Genomic DNA, 18,668 nt, shown 5'->3' with positions numbered 1-18,668 from the left:
GCAAACTTTTCTTGCTATGGGGGGTGTCCTGCACTCACTGTGCAATTACTTAAGTACACTGGAAGGAGACGGGAAGAGACCTGGTATTGGTGATCTAGCTCTGGTGGTCCCCTGTGGTAATGACGCCTGTCTCGAACACAAAGTCTGCTCCCGGTTTGATGGCGGCCCCAGAAGCTGAACGTCAACCGGGTGTATAATAAAAGTGAATTTAACATGAAACTACTGGGGTGTAACACTATTTAGGAGGCTTATATCTCGCCTTCTGGTGCTTAATTTTTCCCGTTCCTATTTATGCAGAGAAACCAACGCAGTTCCCCCGATTTATTGAAGTTGGAAACAACCCGAGAGAAGTTTGTTTGCGGCAGCGGATGGCTTACGTATACGCTATGCGCGCAAGACCACGGCTTTTATTATTCTTGTACGTGTAGATTTTATATTACGCTGTTCATAATGGCCAGTTCCACCTACACCGACTGCTGCCCATTATTATGTCAGATTCATTTATAATACAGATACGGAATCATTAGGAATGGGGCAACTAATTATCATTAACAGTACTCATTAAGAGGGAGGGGGATGCTTTTCATTACTAACATGGGGAAAACGTAATTCATTAATAACAGAAAGGCGCCTGAGCGTTTGGCACACATCACGGGCGCGCCAAACATAACACGAACAAGCGACTTGTAACTAAGTAACGAAGGAAGTAAGAGGCCGGCGTGGGACGGGTACCTGGTCTCCCGCTCTTCGTGCTGCTGGATGAGGTTGCTGTAGAAGGTTTCTAGAGTAAGTTTGGCCACAGTCACCCTCTCCCGGGTGTGGTTACTCATGGGAAAGGATGTGGCGTTCCCGGCCGTCACTGCCATAGTAACAAGCACTGGAAAAGAAAACATTAAAAAAGACGGTCAATAAAAATTACAAAAATAAAAAACAGTTCCCACATTCAGCCAAAAGTACAAACACACTTAATATAAACTAGTCGTATGCTCCGGACCGAGACGCACACACCCATATTCTGTAAGTAACTTTCCATTTTCACCAAGACGCGGTCATTGTTTGCTGAACGGCCGCCATAGAGACCCCCCCTGGAAGTCATTAGTCACTTTCACTAGTCTGACTGCAGCCAAAAACAGCAGCATTATGAATGTACAAAGAGAATAATTCTTACATCTATAGAAATCACACATCTGCGTTGTGTAGTTATTATGCTCTTAGTTTGTATTTTATGTATTATTAAATGTGGCCCCTAGTTGGCAGCTTCCCGGTGGAGTCTATATATAAAATTTTGCCATCAGTCTTCGGACAAATAAACGTCCAGTCTACGGGCAGCTAGATGTACTATTTGGCGCTATTGAAAGCTGCCACGTCTTCAGCGGTCGGATGCCAACTTAAAAGCAGGGAATTGTACTCAATGCAAAACCAGGCCATGAGCTGTACGGAATATAATATCTATATTACATCCATATTATAATATCTATATTACATCCAGCAGCCGTTACCGCTATAGAAAACCGTGGCTTTGAAAACCGTCGCATAGCAAATTTTGCCCCGGTGTGTCTTCTTGGAAGGATTAATAAAATGAAAGGAACAGTAAAAATGGATTTAGAAACCCAGATCTCCTCCGGTACATGTAATATCTCCCCATTGTACGGATGTATACGTACATTAAAGATGTGTTCTACGTTAATATAGTGTCTGCTGCTCCAAGAAGTGCGTATGAAAAAACTAATCGGGCATACGTATTAAAACTTGGAGAGAGATAAAGTACCAACCAATCAGCTCCTAACTCATGTTACAGGCTGTGTTTGAAAAATAACAGGAGCGGATTGGTTGGTACTTTACATAGAAACACAGAGTTTGATGGCAGAAAGGAACCATTTGGCCCATCTAGTCTGCTCCTTTTTTTTGGTAATCTCAACCTTATTTAATCCTTAGGGGCCCATTTATCAAAGTGTATTTGAGGTATAATCGGGGGGTTTACTTCAAATACTAAGTATCCCCTGTATGTACGAAGTAGGGACCGCAGCAGGTATCTCCGATACCTGCTGTGACTCCTCCATTACCGCCGGCAGCCGTATCCCCCATAAGTTTCTATGGGGGATGCGATGTTGCCAAATTTACCAATAACCGTAATGCGATGCATTCCAGATATTGGCCCCCGCAGCTAACGCCATCTGAAGAGGACGTTAGCCACTGTAGCCTATGGGCTACACCGCGCAATATTAGCCGGCGGAGGGATCCACCATAACCCTCCCCGGCTATGGCGGATGTGCATGTGAAGTCCACGGGATGGCACATGTGCACCACCACCCCTCTGCACTGGCCGGCATCTTTCCGGAGACATCGCAGGGACGGGTTCCTTTCGGAGGCCGTGTCCCTGTATGTCCTGGATGATATATCCGGCCGATAGGATGGCTTTTTGCAATGCGATCAGGGGCGTTACTGGCCAGCCCGGATCGCATTGCAAAAGCCATCATTGATAAATGGGCCACTTAGTCCTTTGTAAGGATATTCGTACGCCTATCCCAGGCATGATATAATTGCTCTACTGTCTTAGCCTCCCATCAAGGGGGTGTAGAGGCTATTCCACTTACCCACTACCCTTTACTTACTTTCTCTCCAAGGTTTTATACCTATGCCCCTATAGCTGCTACATAATAACACAGGAACGATAAGGCATCTATTTATGTTATAGTGCATAGAACACGGGTTAGGCAACGTTTGGTGCGTATACTTTTAAGATAAAGTGCCACCGCTATTGCCGCACGATGTATACAACATATACAGAGTAATGGTTTAGGACTCAAAATGTTTATCTTTCAGTTATCACTCATTTGTAATTCACTGACGAGCTGTATCGGAACAATGCTCTCGTACGGTCAGAAATTGAAAATAAATTATAAATCAACTTGTATGAAACAGTTGGCGTAACGCCGCCATTTTGTAACGCCCCTTTTACCCGGCACCCTGAGATCAGGGTATATAAAAGACAATGGGAAACACTGTCCCCAGGTAACAAGCAGCCCGCCCAAGAGTTTATAACGTAATACAGAACACAAGCATTTTTATATTTTTTAGCTGCAATGAAGAAATAGGATATAGCACTGAATACTTATATTGCTATTATTTATTTTTGCATTTGTCAGAAGTGACATTTATGGTTTGATTATCACCGTGGCCAAAATACATCAATCATCACAAGCAGTCTGGTGTAACTCGGCCCGAGGAGGGGTTAATTATCGGGAATGCTCCTAAACCAGTCACAAGCCAGTGTTTGGGGATGGGCCCTCCGGCTGCTGTTGTAGTGTGTGTACTTACATAGAAGCACTGCCCTGCCATTAGTAAATACTTCCAGTATACAAGAATTGTTGTGCGTCATCGGACGGGAGAATATAAATTCCAATTTAGGAGGACAGTCTATTTTTACATTATTTTACAAAAGGGAAAAAAATAAAAAAGACAGTGAGACAGACAGACAGCTTATACAAATGCTCGTTTACATCACTATGGTTACACAGCTAGACTGAAATTTGCAAAAAATAAATAAATAAATGAATTAACCAGATGCTCTAGAACAGCTCCCTATAGTGCCCGAATCTTCAGGAAAATGGTGAACACTTGGCAGTAAGCTTTCCAGCCTATGCTGTCAGCCATGGGAGTACCCTCATTACATTGCAAGCGCTGGGATAATTGCATGTCTGATGGCTTAAGACAGACAACAATCACCTCCTGTAGTTTGGGGGGGGCGGTCTTCTTTTGTGGGGGTCTGGAAGGTGGATACAGACGGCTTCTGTATATATGCACAAAGTGCCCTATCAGTTTAGAGTTTGTACGTGCTTGCGTGGCATTCCTCTGGGTGCTCCAGTTTCTTCCCAAAATAAATAAAACATACTGGTAGGTTAATTAAGTTCTGACATAAATGAGTGTGTGTGTGTGTGTGTGTGTGTGTGTGTGTGTGTGTGTGTGTGTGTGTGTGTGTGTGTGTGTGTGTGTGTCCGTGTGGTAGGGAATTGGGCAGATATGAATTACTGACGTGTGTGTGTGTCCATGTGGTAGGGAATTGGGCAGATATGAATTACTGACATGTGTGTGTGTGTGTCCATGTGGTAGGGAATTGGGCAAATATGAATTACTGACATATGTGCGATATAAAAGTAACTTAAATAAAAATGATAAAACAATGGATTCCCGCAACCTAAAAAAAGTTTTGTTATTGAAGCTTTAAAGAGCAAGTAACTCCACAGTAGACATTCATGTATCTTTATTACCATGCTAAAGGGCGCAAATCGGTCGGTCTTTAAATGTGTCCCATAAAAAGCAGCTCTCTTATACCCCTTTTACACAGACTTAAAAATGGCGGGGTGATGAACGTGAAAGCGCATCAACCCGGGATTTCTGTCGGTGTAAACGGATCAACCTGGGTGCAGTGACCAGGGGTTCTGACCAGGCTGGCTTGCAGGGTTGAGCATGGGTCGTTCCTGTGCCACCCTGCAGTGTAAACGGCATGACCCGGGTCTGATTGGCTGGCTTCAGTGGCGCTTTGAGAAGACCTCATCTCCAAGCGCCCACTACCGGACTGACCAGAACGGAGCAGCGCACAATACTCCGCCCACCGGACCACTGCAGAGTGAGATAAGAGGGTCGGTGGGTAAGAAGCGCTGCTCACCTGCGCCGGAGACCCAGGACAGTGCTGACCCGGTTCCAGTGTGAACGGTGCAGACGTCTGATCCAGTCTGGAAACGTTTTCCAAATCTCGGGTCAGACCGTTTGTTTATCCTACAGCAACGTCGAGCAGGACAAAAGCCAACGTAAGAGTAAATGTGTACACACTAAACGATGTATCGACCAATATATCGTTCACATGCGGATCGGAACTAAATTTCGGCCACATAGCTCAGTGTGTATGGGTGATTGCGCGCTCCCTCCCCCGCGTCGTTCTTTGCCTCTTCTGAACTGCTGTGCATGCGGACCATCTGGCGGCTGACACCATGTATCTGGACGCGGCCGGGAAACGATATATATCGATCGTGCGGTGTGTACGGACCGCCCCGATATATCGTGCCGTCGCTGGGTACAAACATCACCTAGTACAGGCCTGGCCAACCTGTGGCTCTCCAGCTGTTGTGAAACTACAAGTCCCATCATTCCCTGCTACTGTTTTAGTATTTCCTAACAGCAAAACTGTGGCAAGGCATGCTGGGACTTGTAGTTTCTCAACAGCTGGAGAGACACAGGTAGGCCTGGCTTGACCTAGTGTGTATCCAGCTTAACAAAAATTTCTGTATAGAAATCGGTGCACCCACACACCTGGACAGGACCAGTGGTAAACATATCTTGCTGTGCTCCGTCATTTGACCTTTTTGTCCTCTACAATTGTCTGAGTTGCGGAATGTGGTCACAGCTGTCGGCCAAGGAGGTAAAGGGGGGAGGGGGGAGGGAATATCAAAGTGTAATTTTGTTTTTCAATGCAGCTGCAATGGGAAATCAGGACAGAGCAGCACAATTTACATTGATGCATCATATTAGACTCGTTTGTGCTGTGCTAAATCTTCATGGGGTCTATTTATCCCTAAATATATTGCCGATACCCACAAATAAAAAGTCTCACTCCAATGTAAGAAGGGTGGACAGTAGCTGCAACCCCCATAGGCTTCTATGGGGGTTGCGAATCTGTCAAACTTACTAAGCTGTAGCCTATGGCCTACACTTCCCGAAACTTACCAGAAGTCCCAAAACAGGAGTGAAGAGAGCGATGATTGGCCGGTGACTGCACTCCTAACACATCACAGAGAGATAGGCTCCTTTCTGTATTATAACATTCGGCAATGTGACTTTGCGCACTAATATCGCGCCCAGATCGCATTGAGAATGTGATTATTGATAAATGGGCCCCTATTTAATACCTACATTTAAAGGTGGTTAAACCGCCCCTGGCTTGTGCGTACGTTCATCTGATTTCTAACTTCCTACTGTGCTTTCCAGCAATGTCTTAGTATCAGGCAGAATTGTATTGAGCTTTATATTGGCGCAGCTCTGCGACAGGACACAGATCGAATCTCTGGCTGTTACTGCACCCGATGCACAGAGCACAGCACAGCTGTGTCATAACTCCGGGTGACAGGAATAACACATCTCTTCTCTGTGATATATAGGCATGGATGAAGAACACAGCAGTGTCATAACTCCGGGTGACAGGAATAACACATCTCTGTGATATATAGGCATGGATGAAGAGCACAGCCGTGTCATAACTCCGGGTGACAGGAATAACACTTCTCTTCTCTGTGATATATAGGCATGGATGAAGAGCACAGCCGTGTCATAACTGCGGGTGACAGGAATAACATCTCTGCTCTGTGATATATAGGCATGGATGAAGAGCACAGCAGTGTCATAACTGTGGGTGACAGGAATAACACATCTCTTCTCTGTGATATATAGGCATGGATGAAGAGCACAGCAGTGTCATAACTCCGGGTGACAGGAATAACACATTTCTTCTCTGCGATATATAGGCATGGATGAAGAGCACAGCAGTGTCATAACTCCGGGTGACAGAAATAACACACCTCTTCTCTGCGATATATAGGCATGGATGAAGAGCACAGCCGTGTCATAACTCCGGGTGACAGGAATAACACAGCTCTTCTCTGCGATATATAGGCATGGATGAAGAGCACAGCCGTGTCATAACTGCGGGTGACAGGAATAACACATCTCTTCTCTGCGATATATAGGCATGGATGAAGAGCACAGCCGTGTCATAACTCCGGGTGACAGGAATAACATCTCTTCTCTGTGATATATAGGCATGGATGAAGAGCACAGGAGGAAGCTAGTACGATGAAGCAGTGTGTTCCGTAAGAGGTGCTAGGATGCTTGTCTTTACCAGTAAATACACGTATAACAACAGAAGGATCCGGATGTCAGGGACGCTGTGATACGTACCATCGGCCTTATATCACTCAGCTATGTGATAATAGAGGAAATGAGACTTAAAGTGGAAATGAAAAAAAAATAAAAATAAAAAAAAGCTGGTAGGGCGATGAGAAGGGTAAACTGTACAATGCCAGCTCTCCCTGACTTTCACGACAGCTCTGACTATGAATAAAAAGGTGCATGTTGCCATATTTCTGCGAGAGTCCGTCCCACATTGCTGATTTGGTCCAACAAACAAACTCTGTTATCAGTAACTACATACAATTATACGGATTTTATATAGCCCTATTATTGTTCATTTTCAGTGAGATACTCATAATGGCTTCAAAAATGTATACAAGACCATATAACACACTAACTTATACCATATAATGAACAGATACCTTTAATGATGCTCGCACACGCGCAATTTTTCTTTTTTAATTCGTAAAGGATTATATTTCTACGGAAATCACATAAATATACATATTGAGGTTCATTCATTGTGATATTTAATAAAAAATAAACTTCACGCGCATTAGATGTTGATGCGACACAGCGCCGTTAATCGGATTATGACGTTACTGGGTCACCTGCACTGGATCTATTGTCCCCCCAAACACTAGGAGCAGCGAACACCCTTATAGCCGGCAGGCGCCTCCCACATCTCTCACAAATCATTAATCCGAGGACATTTGCGCTGCGGGACTGCGCCTTAGTTATTTGGTCATTCACATATACCAGGGAAATAAAAATCCATAACTTTGTCTGACAGTTTTACGGAAAATTTTCTGGAACACGTAAGTCGCTGTAGACGTGGTGTCAGGGCGCACTGCTTCGTGGGACACCCGGCGTGCGCAGAGGATAAATAAAAGAGACCGGCCAGTATTTCCCTATAGGATCATTAGAGTTCTCCCCAGATTCCAAGTCTGCATTTTTGGCTGTCTGGTGCTATTTATAGCCATGATGAAAGACGGGGTCTTGTGTGTTTATGCTGCGCGGAGCTTCAATGCACAAACATTATATAAACTTAAGCCTTAAAAAGGAAATCTGCAAACAGGATCCTCCCTGGGGTAATTACACAGTATAATAATGAGCTCTTCACAAACCACTAGTAATGTCATTGGGGTGCCCAGTCCCCTAATAACACTAAATTCTTAGGAAACAAGTGCAATGGACAATGGGCCTGATCCAGCAGCGTAAGCAACAGGGATTACGTACGCAGATCGAACGATTGTTAACCATTGCGCATGCGTACAAGCCTCACCTCGCCTGGCCAGCGATCGCACTGCGATTACGGACGCACAAAGGAATCCATCACAGAGTGAGTGACAGGCTGCCAGCGTTTGGGGGGTGGTGACGGGGTGTGGTCGGAAAAACACAGGCGCGTCTGTCCGTTGGAACGCCATTTCATGGGCGTGCATAAATTAGCCACAGCGATCGCCTACGCAGCATGAGAGCTCTGCGTGCGATGAGACCTGCAGAGTCTGCGGCTGGTCAGACTTGTAAGTGCTGCGTGACGGGCCGATGTGTGTGACTGGCCGATGTGCTTCGATGGTACCGATGTTTGCACAAAAGAGCAACATTGGACGGATAGGAGCTGATATTTTATTATTTACTGACAGTTACTTATACAGTGCACACACATTCTGCAGCGCCATTCACATCAGTGTGTGTCAAGTGGAGCTTGCACTCTATATTCCCTATTACACACACAAGCTAATCTTTTGATAGAGGCCAATTCACCTACCAGTATGTTTTTGTAGTGTGGGAGGAAAATGGATTACCCAAAGAAAACCCAAGCAAACACAGGGAGAACATACAAACTCCGCACATATAATGCCTTGGTCAGGAATTGTGACCCCCCCCCAGACCTGTGAGGTAGTAATGCTAAACACTACATGCTGCCCAACCTACAAAATCACTTGGGTGAAGAGGGGACACAGAGGTGTGGCTCAGGCATTAATACGGCAAACAGCATCTCATGTACATAAACGCTGAAGAAGAGAGTATTCCACCACCATCAGCCAGGCAGCCTAGAAGGGAATATTCCACCACCATCAACCAGGCAGCCTAGAAGGGAATATTCCACCACCATCAACCAGGCAGCCTAGAAGGGAATATTCCACCACCATCAACCAGGCAGCCTAGAAGGGAATACCAGGCAGCCTAGAAGGGAATATTCCACCACCATCAGCCAGGCAGCCTAGACGGGAATATTCCACCTCCATCAACCAGGCAGCCTAGACGGGAATATTCCACCACCATCAGCCAGGCAGCCTAGAAGGGAATATTCCACCAAAATCAGCCAGGCAGCATAGAAGAGAGTATTCCACCACCATCAGCCAGGCAGCCTAGAAGGGAATATTCCACCACCATCAACCAGGCAGCCTAGACGGGAATATTCCACCACCATCAGCCAGGCAGCCTAGAAGGGAATATTCCACCAAAATCAGCCAGGCAGCATAGAAGAGAGTATTCCACCACCATCAACCAGGCAGCCTAGAAAAGAGTATTCCACCACCATCAACCAGGCAGCCTAGAAGAGAGTATTCCACCACCATAAGGCAAACAGCCTAGAAGGGAATATTCCACCACCATCAGGCAAACAGCCTAGAAGGGAATATTCCACCACCATCAGGCAAACAGCCTAGAAGGGAATATTCCACCACCATCAGCCAGACAGCCTAGAAGGGAATATTCCACCACCATCAGCCAGGCAGCCTAGAAGGGAATATTCCACCACCATCAGCCAGGCAGCCTAGAAGGGAATATTCCACAACCATCAGCCAGGCAGCCTAGAAGGGAATATTCCACCACCATCAGCCAGGCAGCCTAGAAGGGAATATCCCACCACCATAAGCCAGACAGCCTAGAAGGGAATATTCCACCACCATCAGTCAGGCAGCCTAGAAGGGAATATTCCACCACCATCAGCCAGGCAGCCTATAAGGGAATATTCCACCACCATCAATCAGGCAGCCTAGAAGAGAGTATTCCACCACCATCAACCAGGCAACCTAGAAGAGAGTATTCCACCACCATCAGCCGGGCACTGTTAGACTCAATGACACAGCGCACTCCCAAGTGACTTTATATGGACTCTTGTCCGCTACAGACATAAACGTGTCTGGGACCGATTGCAATTTTTTTCAGTCCACTCCTTCTGGGAAACCCCTGAAAGCTCAGACATGATTCACCTACACTGAAGGCCAAAACACAAGATACCATTAACAGAAACTCTCAAACCATGACACACAGGAATATATTATTTATTACACTTCAATTTAAACCAGTCTTGGGCAACCTACGTCTTTTCTGCTGCTGAGGAGCTACAAGTCCCAGCAGAGCCTGTATCCACCACAACAACATTCTCTGGTTGCGCACCACTGTAGAATGTTGGTGCCATAGAAATAAATAATTATTAAAAGAACAATACCTCACCCAAAAAGCCCAACACAGTCTCATTGTCACATCTAGTGAGATCTACTGCCCCCTGCCTGGATTTGGAGTAATTACAAGCAGAAAACATCATTTCTCATACAGCGGGTAAAATAAGTATTTAACACACCAACATTTTTTTTTTTTCTCAGTAAATATGTTTGTAATGGGGCGATTGTAATGAAATTTTCACCAAATGTCAGCAACAACCCATGCAATCTACACATGCAAATAAATCAAACCATAGATGTCCATAAATGAAATTATGTTTAATAATGTGAAATGACACAGGGAAAAAAAAAAAAAAAGTATTGCACACATGAAGAAGGGGAGGTGCAAAAAGGCATGGAAAGCCAAGACACCAGCTGAAATCTATCAGTAATTAGAAAGCAATCCTGCCCCTTGTCAGTGCAAATTAATATAAGCTGGTTCAGTCCCAACTGATGGCCTATAAAAAGGTGTCCCATTACCAAGGTGTCACACAAGAAACATCTCATGATGGGTAAAAGCAAAGAGCTCTCTCAAGACCTCCACAACCTTATTGTTGCAAAACATACCGATAGCATTGGTTACAGAAGGTTTTCTAAACTTCTGTATGCTCCAGTGAGCACTGTTGGGGCTATAATCCGGAAGTGGAAAGAACATAATTTCACCATAAACCGGCCACGACCAGGTGCTCCTCACAAGATTTCTGACAGAGGAGTGAAAAGAATTATCAGAAGAGTTGTCCAAGAGCCAAGGACCATTTGTGGAGAGCTTCAGAAAGACCTGGAATTAGCAGGTGCAATTGTTTCAAAGAAAACAATAAGTAATGCCCTTAACCGGCAAGGCCTGTATGCACGCTCACCACGCAAGACTCCATTGCTGAAGAAAAAGCATGTTGAAGCTTGTTTAAAGTTTGCTGCACAACATTTGGACAAGACTGTGAAATACTGGGAGAATATAGTCTGGTCAGATGAGACCAACATTGAACTCTCTGGATGCCATAATACACACCACGTTTTGAGGCAAAATGGCACAGCACATCACCCCAAAAAAAAATCATGGTGTGGGGCTGTTTTTCAGCATACGGTACTGGCATACTTCATATAACTGAAGGAAGGATGAATGGAAAAATGTACCGAGACATTCTTGATAAAAATCTGCTGCCATCTACTAGGATGCTGAAGATGAAACGAGGGGTGGACATGTCAGCAAGACAATGATCCCAAACACACAGCCAAGGACACTCAACTGGTTTCAGAGAAAGAAAATAAAACTAGCTAGGATGGCCCAGCCAATCACATGACTTGAATCCAATTGAAAATCTATGGAAAGACCTAAAGATAGAAGAGGCCACGGAACCTTCAAGATTTGAAGACTGTTTGGGCGGAATTCAATTGTTTACGTGGTCCGGATCTCCCGTCTAAAGTGACGGGAGATCGCGGGCCGCTATTCAATTGTTGCTGTTTTTCGCACTGATCGTGCCCAAAGTGGTGAGGTTTAGCCGCGTAAAGCAGCTACCCCCGACCAAAGTGCTGGGCGCGACCGCGAAAAGTGATGTTTGGGCGCCCAAACAGGTCACTTTTCGCACATTTCAGCTTGCACCCCGCTGGGGCTGCGAGTTGAAATGGAGCGCTGGCAACTGATCGCGCCCGACAGGAGCAACAATTTAATAGCTCCGTCGGGCGCGTATGGGGGCTCAAAACAATTGAATTCCGCCCCATGTGTGGAACAAAAGGCCAAAATCACACCTGAGCAATGCATGTGACTAGTTTCTCCATACAGGAGGCGTCTTGAAGCTGTCATTACCAACAAAGGCTTTTGTACGAAGTATAAAATAAATTTCAGTAAGCGTGTTCAATACTTTTTCCCTGTGTCATTCCACATAACTTAATTTATGGACATCTACGGTATAATTTCTTTGCATTTGTGGATTACATGGGTTGTTGGTGACATTTGGTGAACATGTCATTACAATAGCCCCATTACTTATATATTTACTGAGAAAAACGTTGATGTGTTCAGTACTTAGGTTACCCGCTGTATATGCTCCCATTGGAATATCTGTTCTTAGAAATTGCAGCCATCCTTTATCAGCGCCCTGTGGGATTACAGACACGGTATCCGCAGTGACTGGGACTTGCATCATCCTGGTTTTCTTACACCTCCTAAATGCATCTCTGACTGATAAACAGGAAGCCTGGGGATTGGGTCAGGAGAGTACAGACATGATGCCAGGACGGGCATCGTCATTCTACAATTAATTAACATCATCCAGAATGTTGGAAACTGAACTGAAACCCTTTTAGGCAAACACCTGTGTGACCGTTCTTACTAAAATGGAACACATTGGAAAACATAGGTCACAAATTTAAAGGGCAACATACCCAGGACTGCCTATGGCTGAAGCTGAAATAATAATAATTATATTAAATAATAATAAAACTCATTATCACAGATACAGCATTTACGGTGTGAAATACAGATTGAGCTGTGAATAGAAAAAATAAATAGGTAAAAATATGGAGCAAAGATCCCTAAAACCACCGCATTTTACAAGGTTGATCGGCTGCAGCCAGCACTGATGTTTGTAGAACCTAATCGGTGATACACCCTTAGCAGCAAGCTGTCTGCCGTCGTCTGGTCATAATCTGCGGGAAACAGAGATCACGTGCCACAAGGCCTGGGCACTGCCAGCCGACATGAATTACTGCACCCTCATAGGCACATCCATTAGCATTATTTGATGGAAAGGAAGTGAAGAGCCATGTACCAGAACAGCTAATGTCCACAGCCAGCAGTAATGGGTCTGGGTAATGAGGCCCCCATAGGAGGCAACTAGATATAGGAGAGACGTAAAATCACATCCAAGAGACAATGAGAAGATCTAGAGACCGTGCCCCAAATCCAACCACCTTTATCACCAATAACTGCTGATCGAGTGCCCTTCTCACCAACGCCCGTTACTGCAGCACGAAGACCGTGCACTTCATAGGGGAACTAGATACCCTCAGACGAGAAGATAAAGCCCTTAGTTAGACTATCTGGGCACGTGGCTCCCGGAGCCCAGCCTGGGCCTTCGCTGCAGCCTGGGGCTGCTTCTGGGGCTGTAACTGTATGAGGACCAGATCAGCACAAGGATGTATGGGCAGAAATACGCATTTATGTCCGTTCACGCATTTGCGTTCAATTCAGCATCAGGTCCCAAAAGTGATCTGTTCTGCCGGATTTCCCTCCATCAATCCAGTCACCGTGAAAACTAAGAGGGTCGCACTCTGCAAATTCATCCTAACACCGGGAATAAGCCAGATGAACGTAATGTTTGTAAGACTTGGTGACAATCCGCTGTAACATTCTCCTGTGGCTATGCTGTGTGTGCTGGGATGTGTAGTTCTAAATCGGCTTATTGAGCACCCCTAGCGTAATGAGACATCTGGTCTCACACACATTACATCGTTTGCAGGAACGTCATGTTACAGTGCCAGGTCCGGAGATCACAGCCACAGCTTCGGTCGCGCCGGTAAACCAAAATTATACGATCAATTCACAAGAAACTAGTGTCATCACAGAGGCACTAAGTGCCCCGTGCCTCGGCAAGGTCATTAGTTACTAACATATATCTCCATGAATGGAATGGCAGAACCTACTGGGCTGATTATTGGTGCGTGTGTATAGATGTATTTTTTTATTTTGCACACTAAGGGGTAGATTTACTAAAGTGAGAGAGTTTTTAGAAGTGAAGATGTTGTAGCAACCAGATTCTAGCTATTATCTTCTAGAAGGAACTAGATTAGTAGTTGTTTAAAAACTTTTTTTGAAACACGGCGCCCTAGAGTATCAGCACTGTTTTCACTGCACCCCTGAGCCAAGAGTTTGTTATTGAGAAATTCAGAAAAAATTTAGTGAAGTAAATTGTGCTCCCCAGTCACCCTTAGGGTCAGTTCATGTCCACATCATTACATTACATTGACCATAAATAATTTGATTTGGTGCTGGACCACCATCCTGAGGCACCCCTGCAAGTGCCCCGAGGCACCCCAGGGTGCACAGTTTGGGAATCACTGCGCTAGATAAATGTTAAGTATAATCCGATTGGTTGCTATGGGCAACATCTCCCCTTCTAAAAACTCTCACTTTTAGTAAATATACCCCCAGTTCTTTTTTTAACAGTGCAATAAATTCAGGAGACACATAGCATAAGATAGCGACGCATGGCATAAGATAGCGACGCATGGCATAAGATAGCGTCAGAACATAAAATAGCGACGCGTGACTTGCAGCCAAACACACACATTTAATAGGGGCTGCTTGGAATAACTAAGAAGCCTCACTGTGCTCAAATCACTGGTTATAGAAACAGTTCTTATACTATTTCAAAGAGTTATTCAAGTGGAAAAATATTCTCCTTCTGAAACCCCTTACAGGCCGCGTGGTGAGGAGTTGAACAAGGGTACTCCTGTATCGGAGAGAGAAGACCGCCTTGTAAGAACCAACGCCCGCTGGGAGAACCGCACCTTGGAAACTTATGGAACGTTATTTATTCAGTAAAACCCAATTCCGCCCTTATTCTGACAGTGAGCAAGAGCAAAACTGACATAGTATCAGGGGGTCTATAGTGGACGGAGGGGTACTAATTTCTCCATCACACCACCAGATGTATAGCTTTGTGTTTCCAAAGTTTAGCTCATGAACGATTCCATTGTTTGCGCCCGCGGCTGTTACTACTGGGTGCCCGGAGGTGCCATTTTATTGTTGCTTCGTTTGGGCGCGAATAGCCGCGCCAGCACACATTTCTGCTCACACCCTCCTGAGTTGGTGAGCAGAAATGTGCAAAAAGCCCAACGTTTGAGCGCCCAAACTACTGTATAGGAGCACTAACCAGGACTTTAGAGGGGTTTAGCCATTTTACACAGCTGAACCCGGTCTATTTGGGTGTGAAATGCACCATAAAGGTATGGATGCCCCAAAACAACTGAATACTGGACCCCTTGATCTCCCGTCACTTTAGAAGGAAGATCGGGTGCAATGAAACAATTGAATCGCTCCCTGTGAACCCCCCCCCCCCCGCATGACCCGCTTTGCCTTGCTGATATAATGTTCCCCAGCGTGGCAAAGATGGGCAGTGGGACTATGTGCCGTCACTGCTGCAGAAAGTGGTGATAAGGCCAACACGTGGCTCTGCTTGCAGCCCTATATAGGGGAGGGGGTTGCGTGGAGGGTTTACGGCCCCTTTTACTAAAATCCTTAAGAGAGATCTAAGCACATTCCCACACAATGCTCTGCCTCTGTCTATACAGTGCCGGGGTTCTTCCCAGAGATGGATTCTAGCGACGCAGACAGCGCAAACACCCCAACATATGTAATAAGAGGGCGCTACACGTGTTACACAGACAGCCCTGACATCACAGTGTTATAAGAGAGGGCAGCCGGGGGGTGACACCCCTGTAAAGCGTGAGCCTGTGATAATCTGGGTAAGGAGGGGTGAGAGGGCAGTATGGGAACAGCTGTGTTTATAGTGACAATAGGAGCACCTGTGTCTGTAGGAGTGTCACACACACACGTGACACATTACTACTTGTTTGTCTGTTAAACATTCCAGATAGAAGGTAGCAAAGCATTTATAGGGAACACGTAACACAGATTACAGTGGTTCATGTGACTTTTTACTGCCTGTAAAAGCGGAAACTTTTTTTATATATATATATATATATATATATATATATATATATATATATTTCATTAGGAATCTTTTTGTAATTCATTCATGATAACGCGGGTTACAATGGGAGTGAACGAGGAGTTTAGTTCGTGGCTCCACAGTATTTGAAATAGAGGGGAAAAATATCCTTATTTTAATGTAAAAATGACAGGACACAGTGCTGTACCCCTGGGACACCCCTGACAATGAATAATAATGTGTTTACATTTTTTTATTTTTTTTTAAATATGGCCTATAATTCTCAAATAAAGTGATAGAATGGCGGAAATGATGTAGGACATGTTTATGGAGTTTACGGAAGGGAAAGGGGTTTTTGAACTTGCATGTTGGAGTTACAGGCGTTTTGTTACTTTGCCAACTTTTTATGTACTTACTGTATACACCCTTGGGGGGCGGGGGGGATTCAATACTCACGCCCGTATGCGACGAGCGATATTCTATTGTTTTGCTGATGGGTGCGGGCTCCCATTACTTACCGTGCATGTCACAATAAATGTACCGTGTTTACAAGCGTAAAGAGGCTAAACCCGTCCAAAGAAACAGGCGCTCTGCCTAATGGGCACGCTGCTAGGAAACCCAACTAATCGCAGTTTTCTGTGAGCTCGAATAAGGGGCGCTCGCCACACTTGCGACCATTAGCTTTAACAACTGAATAGCTCCTGGTCACTTTAGATGGAAGATCGGGCACCCATAAGCAATTCAATCCCCCCCAATTAAATCACTATAGAGCGACTTTAATGTACCCCGAAATACTGTTAACACTTATCCGCAGAAATACACTTACTGCTAGAACGGAGATTGCTGGCTATAACTTTTCCATCATTCATAAAAGTTACAAAAATCCACCATATAACAGCCTCCAATTCTTTGCCTATGGCCACTAACAGCCTCCTACACTGTCCGATCTTATTTGACACTTTTTGGGGGTTTAAGATGATTCCCCCACTCTCATGTACCGCACACAGGTCACGCACTGCAGAATTAACGTGCAACATTTCCACTTGCAGCTGAATTGCGCGGGTATCGGGAGCACACTTGATGAAAATACCCCCCAAATTGTGCACTAATGTAACACAAGACTTCATACTACAGAAATCACGTTCCCATTGGTGAGATACTGGCTCCATCGGTACATTTAGGGCCGAATTCAATTAGGTGCGAAAAGTCATTCGCCAATTTTGGAGCTAACTTTTCGCATACTTTCTCAAGGCGCGCTCCCACTTTTCGCCCGATTCAATTGCAAAACAGGCAAAAACGCATCTGTGCGCAAACTGCGAATGTCGAAAGTAGTGAAAAGAACAGCATACTTTGGGGAAATCAGTCTGTACCCCATAAAAAGCCTAACTGACCCTGGGAATCAATATAGGTGTATTAATAGCCCTAATAATAGTATTTTGGGTTCTTAAAATGAGTCAAATGGCTGTTATATACATAAGTGTGGATTGAAAGCAATTTTTTTTTAAACAATAATAGTATATTTGTGGGTATATAAAGTGCAGTTTTAAAAACTGTAAAAAAAAAAAAAAAAACACCTTCTGCGGCCACCTGCAAACCTAAAAATGACACCCCAAATATGACATAATATTAGGGGGGAATGAAGCCAATTTTAAATTTGTTTTTACCCAATTAGTCATTAGGGTGGGTGTCCAAAAGGGTCCTGAACTAAGGACCTCATTCAGAGCCGCTTCCTTCAGGGCCGCTTCCTCTTTAAAATCCGGCCTCCTGGCCGCTCGCTAAGCTGTGGGTGACCACCCACAGCTTTAGCGAGTGACCAGGTGATGGTCGAGACCCTTGGGGTCGGGTCTCGTCTCCCGCAAGCCACAGGTAGCTTCCTGCTCTAACAGAGCAGGAAGCTACCTACTGACATCACTGCTGATGTCAGTAGGGCCGCCTACAAACGGCAGGCGTTCCTTCAGGTAGCCACCCCTCCTCCCCGCCTACAAAACAGGGCGAGCTGTCGATCAACATCAACAGCCGCCCTTTTTGTAGCGAGCCCCGGAGCGAGTGAATTTGTCACTCGCTCCGGAGCTAGCGCACGCGCACTGCGGCTGCTGCGCGTGCGCAGGGCCTCACCATCGACCCGCTTGCGAGCGCATAGGCACTTGCGAGTGGGTCTGAATGGAGGTCATAAGTCCCCACATTTTTAAGCCAAAATAGGGATTTACAGACCTTATCACCTGCCTCTGAGGTGGTGAAAACTTTTCGCCTGTTTCTGCCTATGGAGTTTTCACACCTGCGAAAACGTCTGGGAATTGAATAGCGCGATATGCCGGGATGCGCGGAAAAAAAAAAAAAAAATCGCATCGGTGAATGCTTTTCACCAGATGCCAGTTTTCGCACCTAATTGAATTCGGTCCTAAGTATGTTCAATACCGTAGATTATATGACAACACTTACGAAATGGATGCAACGAGCGCCCAATCAGTGCTCCTAATACATAAAGAAATGGCTGCTATCTGACGCGTTCTTTATTGTTTGTAGGAAGAGGCGAGTAGTATTCCTAAATAAAATGTTAAAACCTCAGTGAGAAGCCTGAATAAAGCATTTTTGCTTTTGTGTCGGAAGATAGAAAACCAAGATGGCAGCCGTCCAACTCTCGCATGAGCCA

The 18,668-nt window shown here is 45.1% G+C and overlaps 1 protein-coding gene across 2 annotated transcripts in view; it reads right to left on the bottom strand.

The window, feature by feature from the left end:
• STK38L (serine/threonine kinase 38 like) overlaps positions 1-18,668 on the bottom strand; it is a 45,388-nt gene that overhangs the window by 13,857 nt on the left and 12,863 nt on the right. For both annotated transcript variants that reach the window (XM_088454844.1, XM_088454845.1), the window contains exon 2: positions 733-877. In XM_088454844.1, coding sequence (XP_088310970.1) covers positions 733-866 — 134 coding nt within the window. In that variant the 5' untranslated portion in view covers positions 867-877. The remainder of the gene's footprint in view (positions 1-732; positions 878-18,668) is intronic.

The sequence above is a fragment of the Taudactylus pleione genome, unplaced genomic scaffold, assembly GCF_031769625.1.
Source record: "Taudactylus pleione unplaced genomic scaffold, aTauple2 ptg000634l, whole genome shotgun sequence".
Lineage (NCBI taxonomy): Eukaryota > Metazoa > Chordata > Amphibia > Anura > Myobatrachidae > Taudactylus > Taudactylus pleione.
This window is presented reverse-complemented; position numbering and strand designations above follow the sequence as displayed.